This window comes from Spermophilus citellus (assembly GCF_964194105.1).
Source record: "Spermophilus citellus genome assembly, chromosome: 8".
Classification (NCBI taxonomy): domain Eukaryota; kingdom Metazoa; phylum Chordata; class Mammalia; order Rodentia; family Sciuridae; genus Spermophilus; species Spermophilus citellus.
This window is the reverse complement of record NC_138189.1, coordinates 59,392,703-59,415,474: the sequence shown is the minus strand read 5'-3', so window position 1 is coordinate 59,415,474 and position 22,772 is coordinate 59,392,703. Positions and strand designations below refer to the sequence as shown.

General features: G+C 40.9%; 1 protein-coding gene across 1 annotated transcript in view; it reads right to left on the bottom strand.

The window, feature by feature from the left end:
* Nucleotides 1–1,626: 1,626 nt before the first annotated feature.
* PARM1 (prostate androgen-regulated mucin-like protein 1) overlaps nt 1,627–22,772 on the bottom strand; it is a 102,924-nt gene continuing 81,778 nt past the window's right edge. Inside the window, exons 3-4 of the mRNA XM_081304907.1 lie at nt 16,541–16,619; nt 1,627–3,667 (exon numbers count right to left, since the gene is read on the bottom strand). Coding sequence (XP_081161033.1) covers nt 3,583–3,667; nt 16,541–16,619 — 164 coding nt within the window. The 3' untranslated portion in view covers nt 1,627–3,582. The remainder of the gene's footprint in view (nt 3,668–16,540; nt 16,620–22,772) is intronic.

Here is a 22,772-nt window from a genome sequence, read left to right as displayed (position 1 = left end):
CAAAGAAGTTGCACATCTTTCCATCTTTCAATTATGTGGGTTAACTTACCCCAAGAAAGAAATCTGGCAATGTACTCTTGGTTAGCACTAATACCCATACCAACTAGCACTTTCAAGATCAAAGTTGAAATGGTACATTCATTTGCCCTCCCCTCCAAGGGAAAAAAATAAAAGGGCAAAGGCAAAGAAGGTGAATCAACGTGCAAATTAGCATCTGGCCCAGTTGCAAAATTCATTTCCCAGATGCGAGGGATTGAACCATGCACCTTTGCAAGCAAGATGAAGAGCAAACAGATTACATCAAACCACAACTGACCCCCATAAAGAATCCAGAAGACCTTGGGATAGTGAAGGACAGAGGTCTACTGCTGCTAGAGCTCAGGTATACATTCTGTGTTACCCTAACCTCATGGATCCTGACTCAAGAATCTGTGAGACCTATGTCCTGGGTTGTCCCTTCTTTTAGAGATGGAAACCATCACTTTTGATCCCAGGCACAGTTAACCCTGCTGTCTTTCAGCTGCACTGGGGCAGCAGAGCTATAATCACTGTCTGATGTGGCTATGACATAATTGCAGTTTTACAGAATAAGTAAAACAACACATCAGTATAACAGCAAACAGGAAACTGAGATCACTTATATATCTATGTAATACTTAAAATGTCTATAAATATTTTTTCTCCAGAAACTGAAAACACTGTAGACATGATTTCACTGATCCTCACAACACATCTGTGAGGTAGTATGGGGTGAGGTCAATATGAAAGCATCAACCCCATTTCAGAAACAAAGACGCAGACGTGCAGGGAGGGCAGGAGACTTCATCAGGGCTACAGGAAAAAAAAATACCAAGTTGAATCACACTCTTTGATCATTTGCAATCCATCAAAGAGAGGCTGCTTGTCTCCCTCCTGCTCTGACATTCTTTTTAAAGCATTAGGACCAGTCCTACCTACAGATGGGATGTGGTTGTATAAGATCTACTGGGGCCATTTCCTTTGAGTGGACCTGAACAGACTCTCCGTGAGGTGAAGGACATTAGTTATTGGCATATATTTCAGATATGTTATGTGGTGTGTTTTCAATAACATTTTTAGAATAAACTTGCTAAAATATTTTGGCCAATTCAAAAGCAGAAAAATACACATTTGGCAAAATCAGTTTCTACCCTTAGGCATTTCACACTGAGTGTTCTGGATTAAAAGGGAAGTTGTCACCTTGCTGAATTCATCTGCTTTAGGCCCTGTCTTTGCTAGAAGCATGTGGAAGTGATCAGTTAATTGTGCAGGTGCTCTTCTTGCATGACAGCATCTTTCAGTGTGGAAAAAATGCTTGTTGCTTCAGTGACTTATAATAGGCCAGGGTACCAGGGAAGAGGCTGGTGCCTCTGACCCAGTGCATATGACAAAAGCAAGGTCCAGAAGTGCACTTCTCCAAAGTTGTTTCATGGACATTGTGTCAAAATGTTTTTGGTTGAGGGGGGAAAATAATATGGAATATCTGGTTTTTATGGGCTTGTTCTTTTCCAAACTGAAAGCCCTGTCATGGGATTGGAAGTGGGAAGAGGGACAATTATTCAGGCCAAATACAGTCAGAAGGGAGGCTCTTGCTCTTGGTCCGTCTTTGCCATTTTTTTTTATGTCTATTGTTCAGAGAACATTAATTCCTGGAAGCTTTTAATACTCATTGCTGACTCTGGTCATAGAAGACCTCTGGGGTCTTTGGCACCTAAAGAGTTCAGGAACAGATTTTTTTTTTTTTCCAGAGAGTAGGTTGTGGGAAGTGGCACTGCTCTTGGTCTCTGACACCTGAGGGGGTCAGAAAAGCACAGCGATAGTGGTTTTCCTAAAAAGAGCCATGGTGTCAAGGTTCATGTTGAGAAACCTAAATTGATGCAGTTTTGAGTTTTCTATGATGTTACGGGATGACACATTTTGAAATGTATGTTTTCTGCTACATGAAATCAGGACAGAAGATGCCAATTGCTAATATCAGATGTTAGAGGAGGACATAGGCGGAGCCCTGAAATAAAACTCTCCAGAAACACACAAAAAAATAAAAAGGTAACCATCATGCCAAGAAATTATCAGCCAACAGACACAACACTTTGAGGATAAAAATGATACATTGCTCCATTTTGTTGAAAATAAAAGAGCATTACTAATCTGTGAGTGTCTCCTTCTGCCACAGGGTTGATTTTAATACATCAGGGCTTTCCCATCACAACACTACTGATGTTTTGGGTCAGATCATTCTTTGTTGTAAAGGGTTGTCCTATGCACGGTAGGAGGTTTAGATGTGTCCCTGGCTTCTACCCACTGGTGGTACTCCCAAATCATGGCAATTAAAAAATGTCAACAGACATTTTCAAATGTCCCTAAGGTGGGGAGGCAAAGTCACCTGCTGGTTGAGAATGACTGAAATAAATGGGTACCTTCAAAGATGAACCATAGTTTCCCCAAATTTGTTGAGCAGTATTTTAAGACTAGATAACCAATAGGTGGGTGTTCATATTAAAGAGAAGAAGAACTAAGGTAAGTAAATGGGACAATAAATGAATTTGTGGTGTCTGTTTCCTATGGTAATGCTTCATAATGCAACTGTGGAGAGAACAGTGCCTCTTTTTAAATTTTTTTTTTTTTAAAGTTTGCAGTCATTATGTAAAAGACAGTAAGGCAGTGAACCAGTTGCTTTATGGGCATGAGGCAAGGACCATATGGGTTCCTCCAAGCCTTAGTGGATATTTCTGACAATTATGGAGACTTGATTCCCACTTGTCCCAGGGAAGTCCTCAATGATGCTGGCTCCCCCCACCTGCACATGCCTCTCCTTTCTCTTCTTTAACTAAGCTCATCTCATAGCCTTCTCTTTTGGAACACATCTTGTCTGAGAGCTTGTGAGCTGGGATCCCGGGTGCATTTGAGCCACCTGGAAGAGAACAGGTAGAGGGCATGCTGACATCCAACAGCAGCCTGCTGCTTTGCCTCTAAACCCTCTGACCTCCTCTGGGGAACTTCCCATTTTCATCGTTCATTAATTAGGCAGCTAAGAATCAGCTAGCCAGCTTGTAGAGACAACCAGAAAAAAGAGAGATTAAAAAGGAATCTGAGAGACCCCTGCTCCCGCACATTAGGGTGAAATCCTCCGAGGACTTCTTTCTTTTTTCCACATGGAAAATGTAGAGAAAGTAAAGAAATAACCCAAACAAAAAGTTCCCCTAAACATAACCCCAACAAAACAGCTCACTCCCTCTTCCTTCATCCTTCTTGAAGTAGGTCCTCAGTGGTGCTGAAGCCTCCACCATGGTGGTCTACCCTGGCCAGTGCAAGTCTGGCCCATTTTGGTGGCAAACTGGCCTCCACTCACCTTTAAATCATGGTTCTTTTGTACCAAAAAAAAAAAAAAAGGGGGGGGGAAGTTGTAGCAGCCAGAGGAGAGGGATTAAAAACAAAACAACCATACCAACAAAACAGGGCTTAAGATTGTCGTTCAGTGTGCATCAGGTACTTGTTATGAATTCTACTGGATAAGCACTTATAAATAAAGAACAGTTAGTCCTCAGCCCAGGCCACAGCCCTTTGTTAGGAGTCGTCGTAGAGAGGGTTGTTGTAGTTTCCCCAGGACCCGTAGTCATGGTCATCCAAAAGCCTTCCATAGGAGGAATGCCTGGTGAGAAAGAACAAAAGGGTTATGGTCACTTGGAGAAGTCATCCACCTAAGGACAGCCTAATATCGTGCCACCTGAACCTGGGAGGCCTATAGGCCAGCTACAGGGAGAGACATGATGTTCCCACTAAGACAGCACCTTGGCAATGGACCAATCCACTACCCAAGACTGGGAAGGCCCCCATTTACCAACACCCTGTGAGTTACGACCGGTCCACCTGGGAGCCTAATTAGCACTTTCTATTGAGATCAACTGGGTCCTTGTCTTTCTCTTCTATCTGCAATACAGGAGGAGGAGGAGGAAGCGCCATTTCCATAGCTATTTCATAAGAAGCGAAGGGAGAGGGAAGCTTGCACCCAGCCTTCTGATTTAGTCCTTGCAGTTAATTTTCCTTGAAATAATATTGACTACCATTGTTGTCATCACCTCTCCTGACATCTATATTGTGTTTTATAATTCACAAAGTGCTTCCATGTTCAGGTTTTACTTGATCTTCAAAATAAAGCCAAAGGGAAAGGAAGAGTTTATCCTTATTCCTCTGATGAGGCGTATGGGGTTCAGTGATGTTAACTGATGTGCTCACAATCATTTGACTAAGTTGTGAGTCAAACCCCTGCCTCCTGGATCTAAGTCCAGTGCTCAGAGCTCAGATCCCCAGGGTATGATGAGCACTTGGGTTCTATGGCAGTGAGGGTTAAACAGGCTTTGGTGGGTCATTCTGGAAAGCCATCACACAGTCATTATTTCTATAAGAAACCAAAGTCATATGCTATCACTCTTCTATACAAAAGCCTTTGAATGGCTCCTCATTTCACACAGAATAAAGGCCAGAGTTATTACAATGGTTTGAAAAGCTCTAAAGGATCTGACCCTTGATGGGATCTATAGCCAGGCACTGTGGTGCACAACTGTAATCCCAGCACCTTGGGAGGCTGAGGCAGGAGGATTGAAAGTTCAAAGCCAGCCTCAGCAAAAGTGAAGCATTAAGCAACTAACTCAGTGTGATCCTGTCTCTAAATAAAATACAAAATAGGGCTGGGGGGCGAATCAGTGGTGGAGTGCCCTGGGTTCTATCCCCAGCAAACAGCCCCCCTCCACACAAAAAGAGGTCTTCAATACTAGCTCAACTCCAACCACAATGGCCTCCTCTTCATTCCCATGCCCAGGAGAGCCTTGTGTCAGGGCGTCATGTACTGTTCCCTAGCTTGTTCTCTAACATACTAATTATTTGGTTTGCCATTGCCCCTTTTTTCTCACTAGACTATGAGCTCCACAGAGTTCTGTTTATTCTTTGCTCTGTCTCAAGCACCACAAAGAATACCTGGCATATAGTAAATCATCAGTAAATACTGGTAGAAGAAGCAGTGTTTGGAAAAAATACATCCTCAGTTCCCCAAAAAGCTAATTTGTCCACAAGATGGGAGCTTCCTGATGAGGGATATGGTCATTTTAAGACTAAAATTAATAATAGGATTGGAAGCACACCACAAAATGAGCATCTGGTGCCTCAGAGGTTCATGCTAGCAGGTGAATTATTGTATCTTGTCACTGGAAACCACATAACCTAGAGTGCAGAAAAGCATGCTAACTCCTCCTAATCTTTCTCTTAGCTAGATATGAAAATTAAACAACTAACATTTACCAATAAATGGTTGGAGTTGGAGAATATTATGCTAAGCAAAATAAGCCAATCCCACAAAACCAAGGGCTGAATGTTTTCTCTAATATGCAGATGCTAATTCACAATAAGGCGAGGGGCACTAGGGAAGAATAGCATTACCTTAGATTAGATAGAGGGAAGTGATGGGAGGGAGGGATGTGGGGATAGGAAAGACAGCAGAATGAAACAGACATTATTACTGTATGTATATATGTGACTGCATGGCCAATATGATTCTGCAACATGTACACTCAGAAAAATGAGAAATTACATCCCATCTATGTATGATATATAAAAGTGCATAAATGCATTCTACTGTCATGTACAACTAATTAAAACAAAAATATTAAAATACTATTCTGGGTCTTTTGTTTTTCCATATGAATTTCATGATAGTTTTATCTATTTCTACAAGAAATGCCGTTGGGATTTTGATTGGCATTGCGTTGAACCTGTAGAGAACTTTGGGTAATATTGCCATTTTGATCATGTTGGTTCTGCCTATCCATGAACAGGGTACATTTTTCCATCTTCTAAGATCTTCTTCTATCTCTCTCTTTAGGGTTCTGTAGTTTTCATTGTATAAATCTTTCACCTCTTTTGTTAGGTTGATTCCCAAGTATTTTATTTTTTTTTAAGAATAATGTGAATGGGGTGGTTTTCCTCATTTCCATTTCAGAAGTTTTGTTGCTGATATACAGGAATGCCTTTGATTTATGTGTGTTGATTTTATATCCTGCCACTTTGCTGAATTCATTTATTAGTTCTAGTAGTTTCTTTGTAGACCCTTTTGGGTCTTCTAGGTATAGGATCATATCGTCCGCAAATAGTGATATTTTAAGTTCTTCTTTTCCTATTTTTATGCCTTTAATTTCTTTTGTCTGTCTAATTGCTCTGGCCAGTATTTCAAGGACTAAATTAAATAGAAGTGGTGAGAGAGGGCATCCCTGTCTTGTTCCAGATTTTAGCGAGAATGCACCTGATAGAAGAAAAAGTTGGCTCCGATCTACATATTGTGGGGTCGGGCTCCAAATTCCTTAATAGGACGCCCATAGCCCAAGAGTTATATACAAGAATAAACAAATGGGACTTACTTAAACTAAAAAGTTTTTTCTCAGCAAGAGAAACAATAAGAGAGGTAAACAGGGAACCTACATCCTGGGAACAAATTTTTACTCCTCACACTTCAGATAGAGCCCTAATATCCAGAATATACAAAGAACTCAAAAAATTAAACAATAAGATAACAAATAACCCTATCAACAAATGGGCCAAGGACCTGAACAGACACTTCTCAGAGGAGGACATACAATCAATCAACAAGTATATGAAAAAATGCTCACCATCTCTAGCAGTCAGAGAAATGCAAATCAAAACCACCCTAAGATACCATCTCATTCCAGTAAGATTGGCAGCCATTATGAAGTCAAGTAACAATAAGTGCTGGCGAGGATGTGGGGAAAAGGGTACACTTGTACATTGCTGGTGGGACTGCAAATTGGTGCGGCCAATATGGAAAGCAGTATGGAGATTCCTAGGAAAGCTGGGAATGGAACCACCATTTGACCCAGCTATCGCCCTTCTCGGTCTATTCCCTGAGGACCTTAAAAGAGCATACTATAGGGATACTGCCACATCAATGATCATAGAAGCACAATTCACAATAGCTAGACTTTGGAATCAACCTAGATGCCCTTCAATAGATGAATGGATTAAAAAACTGTGGCATTTATACACAATGGAGTATTACACAGCACTAAAAAATGACAAAAACATGGCATTTGCAGGGAAATGGATGGCATTAGAGCAGATAATGCTAAGTGAAGCTAGCCAATCCTTAAAAAACAAATGCCAAATGTCTTCTTTGATATAAAGAGAGCAACTAAGATCAGAACAGGGAAGAAGAGCATGAGGAAAAGATTAACATTAAACAGAGATGAGTGGGGTGGGAGAAAGGGAGAGAGAAGGGAAAATGTATGGAAATGGAAGGAGACCCTCATTGTTACACAAAATTACATATAAGAGTTTGTGAGGGGAAAGGGGAAAAAAAACAAGGGAGAGAATTAAACAACAGCAGATGGGGTAGAGAGGGAAAATGAGAGGGAAGGGGAGGGGGGATAGTAGGGGATAGGAAAGGTAGCAGAATACAACAGTCATTAATATGGTATTATGTAAAAATGTGGATGTGTAACCGATGTGATTCTGCAACTTGTATTTGGGGTAAAAAATGGGAGTTCATAACCCACTTGAATCAAATGTATGGAAGATGATATGTCATGAGCTTTGTAATGTTTTGAACAACCAATAAAAAAAACTGTCAAAAATATATAAATAAATAAATAAATCCAGTGAGATACCACACATTCTGTATAAAAAAATATTAAAATACAATCTGAGACACACAAAAGTATTTGCTCTACTTATATCTATTGCTAAAGTAATTGCTGTTGCTTTTCTGAGGTTCATTTTCATTGGCCAGGGATTTGCAGAGATGACTTTCTGCAAAGGATCAGGCCCTTGCTGTGCTCATTTCAAACTCTTTTGCCTTCAAAATTCTGATTTATGCTCAATCTATATACCTGGAAACCTGGAGATGTTCCACAATAGACTCTGCCCAGCACAAATGAGTTGCTGATACTGACCAAGCCAACTCCAAATACACTATTCATATGCTACTAGGTATAAACAGTTAAATATCATAAAATTATAAAATAGTATTTTGCTCTTGATGCAATAGCTAAGTGTTCAGATAGAAGAAAAGGACCTAAAGACCTACACTCAATTTCTTTGTTTGTGGGAAGGCAGAGGCACCACAAACAGCAACCCAGACACTTGATCTATAGGAATAGGGGAGGTAGTTTTGATAAATGAAGGTCAATGGATTATCTATGGCTGGCACTCCCCCAGGTTGAAACCTCCAGCTCCAAACAGTTCTTTAACAGGATAGTTGAGAAATGGAAGCTGTAGGATGCACGAGTGAAATCCTGAGCATTATAACATTGGAGCCCAGCCCAAATTTTCCACATGACAAACCTGGCAAACATTTATCTGATAAACATGCTCTTTTATTGATGAGGCACTACAGCTTCACCTTTATAAGGGAACTTAATTTATCCAGCATTTTTATTTCTATCATATCAATTTACTCCCATTAAATGTCAGTGCAGTCATAGATATGTCTTGAATGTGTTTTTAAATCCCTTTTCCTTCATCTATAAAATGGAGAATTAAAAAAAAATCGCATTAGGGTTATTGGGAGAATTAAATGAGGTAATGCATATTAAAAGGCTTGGCACACAGTAAATACACAGAAAGTACTGGCCAATACTGCTTCTTAATTTTTATTATAAGGAAACTTGTAATACAAGTACATGCTAAATCTGAAAACAGTAAGAAGAGAACTCGGAATGAAAAGTGATCCTCCTTCCCACCAGGAATGCCTAAAACTATACCCCAGGCATAGTTATAAAATCAGCTTCTTATATTATTGTTATTTGAATTTTACAAATTATTATTATACCAAAGTGGGATCAGAGGATTAAATACCTTCTGGCCATCAGGTTTTGTTTTCTATGGTTATTTTAGGCAAGATTATTGGGTCAATACTGTCCCTAGTCTGTTGCATTATCATAATAGTAATCTACTATGCAAACACTAGTAAAATAAAAAGAACTGATCTTTGCATTTATTTTTCTTTTCCTTCCCACTTGAATGAACAGTGAGTTGAGAAAATGCTGACAAACGAGGAAAAAATTGCAAGAGATATAGATAAACCAAAATAGGGAGTTGCTGAAATTGTAGGGCTTGTTTTAATACATTCATGAGCTTAATCAAGAAGAATTGGGTGTGTTGGGATTCAAGCCAGGTTTGGATAAATCCAATACTACTGTAGAAACAGGAAGACTTTTGTGCATATGTGATGAGGGGAAAATAAATAGAAAGTGAACTTCTCTCTCTAGGTCAGAACTTCTTAAAACATGGCACATTTTGGATGAAAACAAGAAGGTTTTCAAATTGGCATTTGGAGAGTCTAAGAAGTTAGAACAACACAACAAACAAACAAAAACCCCTCCCACTCCCAATTTTAAGAAAGTGGAACCGAAGAAATTTAGATTTTGTCAGTGTTATTTAATGGTATGACTGCTACGAAATCAAGGTTTCCTGACTCTCTAAGGCAGCATTACTTCATCTAATTTTAGTCTGAACACAAGCTGTAGAAATGATGTCATTGTCAGGTCAAGGCAATCTCGTCTACTTGTTTTCTTAATAGTGACTGGCACCCCTCCAACACAGCTAGGTTTTCTGTCACTGTGTCTTGCTCTTCTTGGATGGCAAAGTCTGGGGGGGAGAGTATGTGTTGCTTTTCTTTTATCTGAGCACCTAATATTTTGCTCTTGGTGCAATGGCTACTTTATAATTTTTATGATAACTGTTTATATCTAGTAGCATACAAATAGTGTATTTGGAATTGGCTTTGTCAGTATCAGTGGCAATTCATATGGCCCGTAGCAACTCGTTGTACAATATAACTAGAGTGAAGTGAAAAAAATTCATTAAAGAATGGCAAAGGTCAAAGCCACCATTATGACTTTAAGGTTAGAAAGGGGAAAAATAATTAGAGTTAAATTCCCATGTAATGGTGTGGCTTTAAAGCCCTCAGCATAGTGTCCATGGTCCCCATCAATGGCACTGCACTTCTCAGTTTGTGATTCTACTCTATTAGTTAGCTAAAAGCAGAATCTGAGAAGGCAAAATAAGAATGGTTCCTTTTCCACCCTTCCCGCTTTTCTCTCCTTTTCTATTAGCTTTTCTCTAATGAACAGCAACACTCCCACTCCTACCCCTAATTGGTGACACTTTGCTGGTGACAACTGGTAAATGTGGTAACATCTGTTTGAGGCCTCCTCCATTGCTATAAAAACAGCACCTATGTTAAGATAATGATAACATTAATACTTAATTGTCCTTAAGAATGAGTGAGATGTTTCACCTGTGTTGAAACAATGTATTTTAGAAAACATCTCCTTTACTAGGGTTAATCCCTAGTTCTCTGAGTCTCTACCTCAGATGGCTACCACCACTCCCCCCACCCCACCTTGGAAGTCCTCTCCTTTTTCATCAAGCAAGTCTTGCCTTTCAGTCTTGAGTGATTGTCATGGCCTAAGAAGGAGGGATGCAGAGATGATTAAGACATGGCTTAGTGCTGGGAAAACACAGCTGAACTTGCAACTCATTAGCCATTAGTAATTAGCCTTAGACTCTTATCATCCATTAGCAAAGCTGTTTGGTGCAGCTGTCACTGTCTCCTCTTTGTTTTCATTGGTGGCTCTCTCTTCCTGATTGTCACTTCCCTGCCTAGCTCCTTTCATGTAACTGTTCACTGAAAACTTACCATCTAAGAAGGAAGCTCTATTGTGGGACTTTGGAGATGCCTGAGTCAACTAAAGGGACCCAAATCCCCATCCTCAGGAAGCTTAGATCCTAGCTGGGGGGAGACATAAAATGTAAGTGACCAATATGAAAAATATGGTGGATGGTAATAAGGGTGGTGGAAAGAATTAAAGCAAGGAAGAGGGTTGAGGTATTCCAAATGGGAGAGAGGGATTGTAATTTTGAATATGGTGACCAGGGAAGGTGTCACAAAGATGATATTTGAGTGGACATAGAGGAGATGGAGGGATGAGCCACATGGATATCTGAGATACATCCTACAGTAGAGGAAGCAGCAGGAGCAAAGGCCTGTGCCAGGGGCAGACAACACATCTGTGTCACAACTCAGGATCCTATTGATTTCATTTCCAAAATCCCAATGATGGACACATATCCAAACATTATTTTCAAAATCCTCTTGCCATAGTATGTTTTTTTTTTTAAGCTATTACATTTACACTGATGTTTAAATAATCAAATTGACTCTGAAGAGTAAAATTTACTTTAAAAAAATTATCAGCCAGATTCCATACTATGGGCAGACAGTTATCACAGAGGGGTCTGCACACTGGCCCATCTACCTTTCTGTAAACAACTCCCGAGTCACGTGGTGACCAGTGAAAGTGTGTGGTTTAATAGATGCCCATGGCTTCCCCTTCCCCAAACCTGTTTCTTCATGATTTGAAATAAATATTCACCCCCATACTTTCCTACCCAGAATCATTCTCTCATCCAATAAGTGTTTAAAGGAACTATGAAATGTCAGGTAGTTCCAGGGATTTGTACTGATCTAGTGGAGACACTGGCAGAGAATGCATGGGTTCAAGAACAGGGAAGTAAGTGGAACCAAGGAGGCCTGTGCAGTAAGGAGCTCCTTGTGGAGAGGTGCGAGGAGGCTCCCAGAAGAGGTTTCCAGACAACTTGGAATCAGACAGATCAAAGGGGTGAATCAAATACCTCTGACAGATGGGACAGCATGTCCGTAGTTACAGAGGCATGAAACAACAGGGCTGTTTTCTGGGAAACTCAACAGCACAGTGGCCGTTAAGAGTGTTAGGAGATGAGGATGAAACCGGGGAATCCAGAGCGTGCACTCTGGGCCAGCAGCATCGGCATCCCCTGTGTGCTGGTTAGACATGCAGATGCATGGGCCTTGCCTGAATCTACTGAATTGGAGTCTAGGGAGAGAAGACCCAGGAAACTGTGTTGTCTCATAAGGTCTCCCCCTAATTCTCAGGTACAAAAAACCTTGAGAGCTATTGAATTTGAAAATTAAACTACATCTACATAACTCCAAAAGCTGATCTGAGAAAACCCTGTGGATAACACGTTCTAGAAGATCTTAGTTTTTGTGGCTGGCTGGGCCTACTTTCTAAACACAGCAACAATCAGAAGGAATCAGTTGTATGAAATGTAATCACTATAAGGCATAAAGCAAAACAGGTGACTTTTCACAAAAACACCTTAAAGGCCAGGCCCTGTTGTGTCTATAAATCAAGATCACATTTATTTTTGTGAAGGGAACAGCTGTGCTGTCTGTCTGGGTTACCGGCATACCTAATTATAGCAGGGTCCACTTCTCTGGCCACGGCAGACTTAGTCTGTTGCACAGGAAGATTATCTCGTGGACAAACACTTTTGAACTAACTTCAACAATATGGACTTACCTCATTCTTTAATCATGGCTAATTAAAGACACCCTTCTGGAACAGATAGGCAGGAACTTTGCTTTCTTTTAAAGTTGCAAACAAGCCCTAGAATAAACACTTCCCAGAGAACGTTTCTATTTATGAACATATAACATGAATGCAACTGTGCAGGCATTTCAGAACCTCCCCTCTGCCAAAGTGGAACATGGAAGCTGGCCACGCCAATACACAATTAGAAAACCGGGCTGCTGTGCTATCTTCCTCCTCCTCCTCTCCCCCTCTTTGAATCCTTGATACCTACTGAATGCAAATGACAAGGATGGGGTTATTCTCCCAAACCCATGGGCCACAACTAGCAGCCTCCATCTCATAGAGTGCCTGTGTGCCAAGCGGTTCTGACAGCAGTTGCTGCACTAAAACGTGAGCCAGCCTTTCCGCCACTTACGTCACACCAGGCACTAAACAATTCTGAGTTATATATTGTCATTGTGCTAGTGCCATTTTTATAGACAAAGAAACTGGGCACAGAGTGATTAAGACCCCAGGGTTCATGCTATGGTCTTTCCATGTTCTCTACATCCATTTCTTCCTTTCACCTCAAAACAACCTTGAAAGAGATGTACTATTAGCTCTATTTTTGTACTTTGTAAAAATCGAGGATGGGGGGGGATGATAATTTGACCAAGGCTACCTAAGGAATCAGTAGGAAGGTCAGTGCAGCACTGAACTTGACTTCAAAGCTCACTTTCCTCCGTCTACACCATACTGCTATTGGCTTAAAGAGGGATCACTGGCACAGGAGGGCTCTGGTAGGTTTAGGGCAGTTCAATTTTATAAGCCATATCCTAAAGTGGCTCAGGCTATAAAAAGATACAGTTCTCCTGGCAGGAAACACTGGAACAAAACTAGAGGTCAAAGGTCCCTGGAGAACAGGAGTGTGAAAATCATGGTTAATGAGTCTACCAAAGCCTTTGGAAGAAATGAGATGGGGAAAAGGTAAAAGGACTGAGCCACGGTTGGCAGGTTGTGCAAGGAGCATGGTGTCCTGGTGGTGAGGCCGTCTTTTCCAGTGGCCTCTCCACTTGCATTTTCAGGGACATTGGCTGGGTCAGGGCCATAGCCCATGGTTGTAGCCAGAAGCTAATGTGTTCCCTTATGAGCTGTGATCTCAGTCACTGGTTGCTCTGGCCAAGTGAGCTAAAAGACCACAGATAATAGAACCCTTGTCATGTTATTTTCCTCAGAATTCTGGGAGGATAGAAAAAGAATAGACTTTCAGCCAAGGTAAAGCCTAACCTTGTGCACACCTGCGTGCGCGCACACACACACACACACACACACACACACACACACACACCACATACAGCACATATGCATCAGTGAAGCCAACTATATTTTTGATGAATGCTTAGTGGGGTTTTCCAAGAATCTGACAAAATAACACTTGAAAGGGGTTTAGTATAGCCTTAAGATTCATGAGAACTATTAATCTCCCTATGTTATCATTTTGCCAAATTAATTAACAGAGGCACAGAAAGGGGGTTTCCTTAGGGGGTTTCCAAACTAGGGGTGTGATTATCCATCCTTAAGTTTATAGTGACACACTTAAGTAGTACAATAGATAAATAGCAACCTTATATTTAAACCATGTGGACCTTTCTATTTTTAGGAGAGAGAACCTACATGGGGGAAAGAAACAATGATTAATTCAATTTAATAATTCATTGAGGGGCTGGGGTTGTGGCTAGCATGTTTGAGGCACTGGGTTCAATTCTCAACACCACATAAAAATAAATAAATAAATAAAATAAAAAGGAATGTGTCCATCTACACACACACACACACACACACACACTCACTCACACATATGTACACACACACATATATATTTTTTCATTGAATTTATCTGGCATTAGTGCATTGGGGAAAGATAGTTTAAAATAACATTTTATGTAATTTTAATCAGCCATCATTAGAACAGGTTCATAATGGCCTGCTAATAACATTTCCTAAGTGCAGTAAGTTTTATGATGGCAGGACTGTGTCTCATCAGTCAAGTGGTCAGTGTTTAAAGAAATGCCCAGCCTATGGCTGATGCTCAACATCCATCTGTCTGTGTCTGTCTGTCTGTCTATCTTTCTGTCTATGCTTATGGTTCCTCCCAGTTCACTGCTATGATATTGATGGTGATGATGACGTTGGTGGCAGTGCTATGTACTTGGGAAACAATATCCATTATTCTCTCAATAATGCTACCAGGTAGTAACCTTATTTCACAGGAGAAGGAAATGAGGATTAGTGACTCACTGTAACATGGCAGGCCACACTGCTAGAAAGTGGTAAAGCTGGGATTCAAACTAAAGTCTCCCTGCTTCTGGAGTCTGAATATTTATCACTGTTCCAGTCTGCCTGCCTATAGCCAGTGTTGGATTGCTATGAAAAATTTGAATTCTTGCCTCAAGTCAAGAGAACACATTTTTGTAGAGGAAACTATAAACCAGCCAACAAATAAATGAAAAAGAAAACATAATAGTAGACATTGATAACAGCCAGGATGAAAGTAATAAAGATACCATGAGAATAAATAACAGCCAGGTGTGGTGGTGCTTGCCTGTAATCCCAGTGGCTCAGGAGGCTGAGACAGGAGAACCACAAGTTCAAAGCCAGCCTCAGCAATGTCAAGGCACTAAGCAACTCAGTGAGACCCTGTCTCACATAAAATACAAAATAGGGCTGGGGGTGTGGCACAGTGGTTGAATACCCCTGAGTTCAATCCCTGGTATCATCCCCCCCCCAAAAAAAAAAGAATAGATAACAGAGGCATCAAACTGGAAAGAAGTCTGTCAGAGATTCAAGTCGACATTTGCCATGTGAGAAAGAGCTAGAAGCAAAGCAGTTCAGGGTGGGGGTTAGGGAGAGCCAAGGGCCTGGGAAGGCAAGAACCCAGTGAGTCCTAAGAATTGGAAGGGAGCCAGTCTGCAGAGCTCAGTGGTCTGGAGGGAGGCAGAGGTGTGCTGAGCCAGACCAGGTAGGCAGGGGAAGGTCTGTGACTGACCTCTAGGGCCACTGTGAGAGTTGAAATTCAATTCTGAATGCAGAAGGGAGCCAGCCCCTGGGGGATTGTAAGGGAAGGAGTGATGGGTTAGAGCAGCTTCCATAAAGATGGTACCTGCGGCTGGGAGGGGAATGTGTTGGAGGTCAATGAGTGGCTGTGTTAACCATGGCAAAACATGTCCTTCTGTCCCTTGTTACAGGCACTGAACAGACTGGCAAATAAGACTGCCACTTGCCATCTGGTGTTTTACAGCTGGAAGGACACTCAGAGAGTGTGAATAATGTGGTTTTGAGACTTGGATTTCACAGAGCAATAGAAAAAATGGTGGATTCACAGTACAGCAGCTTTCAGTTAGAGATGGAAAGTAAAATCTCAGCTGTCATTGATGATCATCTTCATTTTGTGAAAGAAAATACTTTTTAGAACTAAAAATATAAGGACATAATCTTAGAGAAACAAAAAAGCCCAGTTTTGGGGGGTCATACTAGAGATTGAACTCAAGGGCACTTGACCACTGAGCAACATCCCCAGCCCTATTTTGTATTTTATTTAGAGACAGGGTCTCACTGAGTTGCTTGCTTTTGCTAAAGCTGGCTTTGAACTCATGATCCTCCTGCCTCAGCCTCTCAAGCTGCTGGGATTACACGTGTGTGATAGAAAATGCTACACTTTCCTTTCATTTTCCACATTTTGCTCTAAAACTGGTGAACACCTCATTAACAGATCAGGTACAAATCCACAGATGAGTGTGCAGAGCATCATATTTATCATATCCCTGAGCATATGGCTCCCCTAGGGTGGTGACAAGGTTGAAAGGCAGAGACTGCAGGTTCATCTCATCCCTTGACACCATCAGGCTGCATATTTCAGCTTATTAGCTTTGCTTTGCCAAGTTTCAGACACTGGACTGACTGCTCTTGATTAGTGTGGTATACACCGACCACATTTACCTCTCTGCCCGTATTTCTGAGCACTATGACATCAATTAAGAAAAAAGACCTCAGTGAAACAGTTCTTGGCCTGGAGCCCCACAAAATGGAATAATCTTCTTTTTAAAGAGGATTGAGGTGTATCTCACCTGATCTTCAGATATGCTGCGACCCCAAACACCAACAACACCACGGCAATGACAGTCACTGTAATGGCGGCAATGCTGCCTGCAAAGGAGGAAAGGCAGAGAATAGAAAATAAAGGGGAGAACATGATGACCACAGTGGCTAATACCCACGTTCACCTGACCCCATTTTTCCTCTTTAATACCCACCCTTACCTAACTCCATTTTTCCTTTGGAAGAGAAAAGAGTTATTTATTTGAATCATTCTGCAGGGAAGTTGTAGATGGACAGTTGTAGATGGATAAAATACCTTTATTTCTGTTTATTTATTTTTATGTGTTGCTGAGGATTGGACCCAGTGGCTCACACATACTAGGCAACTGCTCTACCACTGAGCCACAACCCCAGCCCCCAAAAATCAAGATCTTAATTCTGTTACTAGAATACTTTTTTTTTATACCAACTGAAGTTTGGTAAATGGTCTATATTATTTTGGTATTTATTAAGAACTTCTGGTTAGTTTGGAATTCAGAGAACAGTATACAGCTATATTTGATTATTTTTTTAAGAATGACAGTGGTCAGCTACTGCTGTTGTTGTTCACAGGGACAGTGGATTTTAAATCTCTTGATGTCTTCTTTTATAGGCTCTGGCTCATCTTCCATCATTTTTGAGATATTGGAAGATAGGATGTTTTCTTCAAGGGTCACTACAAGTAATCTGATTGTTTCTTTAAATAAACCAAAACCATAAAGTTATATTTTTAGTGTCCACTTTAAAAGGGTCACTTTGATATGAGATGCACCCATTTGAATGATGCCAGCATATCAAAATGTTTTGTAGAACTTCCTTTTGGGAAGGGTGTCCAGCTTTCAGCCTTAAACAGTAAATTTGAATAAAGTCCAGTTTGGTGGACAAAATAAGGTCAAGCCTAGTAAGTAACACAATTTTTTGTTGTTGTTTGTTTAAGTAACCAGATACAATTATAAAGTAACATGAATGCTTTATTCTGTAGTTTGAAATCTGGTTCCAAAATCAACTATTAATGGGCAGTTAAAAAAAATCCTTTGAGCACATTGCCTTGTAAGAATAACCATACTGCCTCTGAATACTACTCCAGAGCACAATACCCCTTTTGTGTGAGCTTTGGCCTAATGTATAAACTGCAGTTTTATTCCACCTTAGAAATGCCAAGAATCAGGCTCTTGTCCCTAATACTTCAAGTAACAGTTTGGCATTAAAGCTAGTGTTAGGGACCCACTGATTATTTCAGTCCACTGGGAAATCATTTACTACTTCAACCAATGAATGGGAGCATAAGAGATTTGGAGTCGGACATGTGGATTGATGTGTGGTCCAACCATAATTAGCTGTGTGACCATAACTGTTTACTTAACCCTACCTGCTTTTGCATTACTCACCTGCATGAAGAGAGAAATGAGAGTGTTCTACTTACCTCACATAGCTTTAAGGGGATTGAATGAGATGTCACAACTATCCAAATGCACAATCCCAGGCCAACTCCTGACTCTCATGTATTAGGTCTCAAAAGTGGTGGCACTCCTCCTCATTTCTGGAGATTTATCATTCTAGGTTGTTTTCCCATCCATCCTTTTATTTTTTTCCCCTGATATGAATGGCTTTTATTTATCGTTCTTTTCATTATCCCTTCCACCAAAAGATTTAGAGCATAGTTAAGAAGCAAAGCTACTTATTAGCACTTTAGTAACTCTCCAAAAGCTTTTGATGGAAGAAGACTATATCAGGCACCCATATTTTCAGTGGTTCATAATTTCTTAAGGAGAACCAAAGGGGATCATTGCTAACATAAAGCCAAAGACTAGCTCTTGATGTCTCTATGGAGACTGACCACATTCAACCATTGCAATGAGTAAAACACTTCTGGACACTCATGTATTTATTTCTTTGCTCCTGAAGTCCCTTTGAGTTAGATTAGTATAATTATAATTCTCTTTCCCTTTTTATTATGTAAAGAAAAAATAATGGCACTGAATGCTCAGCTGTGCAGATGGGGTCAAGTAGAGAAAGTCTGAGGTCTGATCCTTTTATGAAACCTCCATTCCTACTTTGTGAGGCGGCTCTTAGCTTCTTGGCTTCCAAACTGTGCTGAAATCGGAACAATTCAAAGTTCACTGAAGCCTCATAACAGCTCTTTTAAGAGCTTGTGAAAGGATTAAAACCACAAGGTAAAGTAATGGGGATATTTTAAGATTGAAAAAGATACAGTCATTGCAATTAGGAGCAATAAAGAAATTGACCTTTTAATTTCTCCCTTTTAGAAAAAGGGAGAAGAGAAGGAATACAGTTGATTTGCCTATAAGACTTTTCTTTCTTGCCCCAGGGATAGTTTCATACAGGAAATCTTGGGGTTGACCTTTTTCAAAGTTTCTTCACTAACTCTCTGCAGTTGGGTCTCCTCCAACTCTTGAGATTTACTGGATTTATTTATATACCACTTCTAACTAAAGATAAATCAGGCAGTTTCTAACTCCAGCACTGTTCTTTTTTTGTTGTTGTTGAGACAGCAAGTGATAAAGTGACCTGCTTCTCCTTCATGTGACAGGGGACTCTCTAACTCTGGGTGTAACCTGTCTTTCACATGGGGCTCAGCAAGGCTACCCTTCCTTGTCCATAAAGGACATCATCAAGTATGAACAGAGCTGGAAATTGCAAGTAACTGCCAACCTGATAAGCACTTGGGGGCACCTGGGCAAAGGGACACTTCTGAGAGTTGATATGAAGCCAAAAGGTCTGAGGTAAAATAGTTCAAATATTTGGACTTCTTTATTAAGTATCCTGCCATCCACTGGCTTGTCTGAGAGGGTGCTAGCCATGGGAGCCAGAATCTTCTGGAAGTAGACCTTTGCCAGCCCTGAGTCTAGAAGATCCTGTGTCCTGAACTTGCTCCCAGTTCCTCAGCAGCTGATGCCTCAGAAGTTTCTGGTAACCTCAGCTCTGGGAAGTTCCACACCTGAGGGCTTCATGATTTGAGCATAAGAGGGTTGCTGAGCCAAGATTAGCAACGGTAACTGAAAAGGCTTTATTTCCTCCTTGTGAAAACAAATGTCATTTCCCCTGAGTTTTGTTTAAACTAATCTGGAATTCCCCTTGTCCTCCTCCTCTCTCTCTTTTCAAGGTGTGGCAGGGACAAGAAAAATGAAGATAGTGTGGCTGGAGGCAGGGGAGTCCTTGGTGGGCTGTGTCCTGGGAGTGGAAGGATGGGACAGGTGGCTGGCGTTTCAGTTCGTCCTCATTGGGGTTTGTGAGTTACAGGCTGGATGTGACTCATGGTGCACAGCTCTGGAATGAGCAGAAACTAACAGAGAATTGGAGACACTTTTCTTTCTATTTTATAATCCAAGATACAGGAATATTACACTGTGCTAGAACATTCCATTGTGCCAACATGTTCTGCCTCACTGAAGAGCTGTTAAAGATCCATAAACCAGAGCCTCCTTGAATTTGTGCTTCCTGGAAGCCTGGCATCTCTCTATGTGCCTTTCTGCCACTTTTCAAATGGCTCAGAACAAGAATAAATGGGCTCAAGAATAACCATAGCTGCTTACATGTTACAGGTGATTACTTTGGGCTGGCACTGTGCCAAAAGCTTTACAGCTCTTCCCTTGTTTAGTTCTCTTTATGAGATGAAGGGACTTATTCCCATTTTATAGATGAGGAAGTTAAGGGCCAGGGAGTTTAGAATGTGATTGAGGTTTTCCCATCTGGTAAATGATTGATCTAGCAACTGAACTCAGCACTACGCATCCGCATCCAGCTTTTGCAGTTTAAACATCAGCACACTTCCCTCCTCTGGCCCTTCCTCAGCTTGTTAGCTCTTACTCTTACTTCAAGACCTAATTATCAATGCTTCTGAGATGCATTCTCTTACCCTCCCAAGCAAGCGACAGAGCTGCTGTGTTCTCCAGCCTGTTTCCTCTTCATCCATCTTGTGGCTCTTTCCATCTCTTTGTATGCTGTTAGCACCAGGCACAGTGTCTATATAACGTCTTTTATTTAATATTAAACAAATGAATGTATTGGTGGGAAAAAGCGATAACTGGAACTTTTCTGACCTCAGTCACTGTGCTAAGAAAGTTCTCAAGCAGGCTCTCTACCTGTTCATTTTGGAATCCTCTGTTCCAGGTCTTGTCTGAGTCTTTAGTCCTGTGATTATATCTGTGGTTCTACCATATCAGTCCCTTCCCCTCCATACTTGTGAGTCCCCAGGGATGAATGGAGGAGTATTAATTTAGGAATATCCGAGTGGAGTCTGATGGTACCCAGGAAGCCGCCCCAGCAATCTCCAAGAAGGCCTTGCTGCTAGTCAGATCGGGTCAAGTACTACACTGAGGCACTGCTGGGATAAGCTGCAGGATCATCTTAAGGAGCCTCTCTCCTCATGTCTACAACTCACCCAATGACAGGTATGCCTTCTCTTTATCACACCCTCAGAGACACTCTGCTCCTGTCCACTCAGTATCCCCCCACACTCACTGAATGTGCTCTCTGGTCTTTAGGGGCTTAGCAATATTCCCAAGTTCCTCTGGGGACTCTTCTCATTGAGGGATTTCTTCCCTGCCCTCACCTTTAAACATGAAAGTAATATTGCATCTGAACTCTTTGGCAGAAATGCTTGCAATAATATGCAAAATGAATACATTGGGATGTTCTGGGGTGAAGCTAAACAGCCTGTGAAAGAAAGAACATAATAGACTCTTTTTTTTTTTTTTTAAGCTGTTGCTCTTTCTGTGAGAGCTGGGAGCAGGGGAGGTGCTGGTAGAGTTTCCAGGGTGAATAAAAGGTGTGTGCCTTACTCTTGCCCATAGTTCCTAGTCCTGACCTGCATGCTTCTGGTGAATTCAGCAGTCTGTGTACCTAGAACATGCACACCAGCACTTGACCAAGGTCGTGGGTGCGTGTGCATTCCTCTGTGATCTATTTTGAGAAGAGAGTTGAACAAACCTCTTGACTGTTCATCACTATTCTTGTTCTTTTCTTCCTTATTCCTGGTCCAGATATTCAGGGAAAAAAAATGGAGAAGAGGAGCAGGTGGCCACGTCAGAGTGTGCAGAGGCTCTTTCAGTCAAGGTCACCAAGAGGAAAGGAACATTTGTCTCAAAGGAATTCTTTCCCTTTCAAAGTCTGTCTGTCAATATGCTGGAGGATGTGACTAGTAAGGAAAGGGGATTGATAGACTGTGTGTGTGCCTGAATCTCTATTTATTATGCAGAGGCTTTTCCATCTTTAAGACAATACTGTCCTTCCTTCCAAGAACGACAATGATAATAACAGTTATAATCAACAAGAAATCTCTATTTCTCACCATACACTCAACTCAAGTGGATCGAGGTCTAGGAACTGAACCAGAGACCTTGCGCCTAATGGAAGAAAAAGTAGGACCAAATATCCATCATGTCGTTTTAGGCCCCAACTTTCTTCATAAAACTCCTGTAGCACAAGAATTAAAACCAAGAATCAATAAATGGGATGGATTCAAACTGAAAAGCTTCTTTTCAGCAAAAGAAATAATCTGTGAGGTGAATGGAGAGCCTACAGACAGGAGTAGATCTTTACCACAACCACATCAGATAGAGCACTGATCTCTAGGGTATATAAAGCACTCAAAAACCTTAACACTAAAAAAAAAAAAAACAAAACAAAAAAAACCCAAGTCACTAAATGGGTCAAGGAACTGAACAGGCACTTCTCAGAAGATGATATACAATCAATCAACAAACATATTAAAAAATGTTCAACATCTCTAGCAATTAGAGAAATGCAAAACTACTCTAAGATTTCATCTCACTCCAGTCAGAATGGTAGCTATTATAAAGACAATAACAATAAGTGTTGCCAAGGATATGAGGAAAAAGGTACACTCATACATTGCTGGTGGGTCTGCAAATTGGTGCAGCCAATATGGAAAACAGTATGGAGATTACTTGGAAAACTGGGAATGGAACCACATTTGACCGAGCTATTCCTCTTCTTGGACTAGACCCAAAGAACCTAAAAACAGCATACTACAGGGACACAGCCACATCAATGTTTATAGCAGCACAATTCACAATAGCTAAATTATGGAACCAACCTAGATGCCCTTCAGTAGATGAATGGATAGGGAAACTTTGGTATATATACACAATGGAACATTACTCAGCAATAAAAGAAAATAAAATCATGACATTTGCAGGTAAATGGATAAAGTTGGAGAATATAATGCTAAGTGAAGAA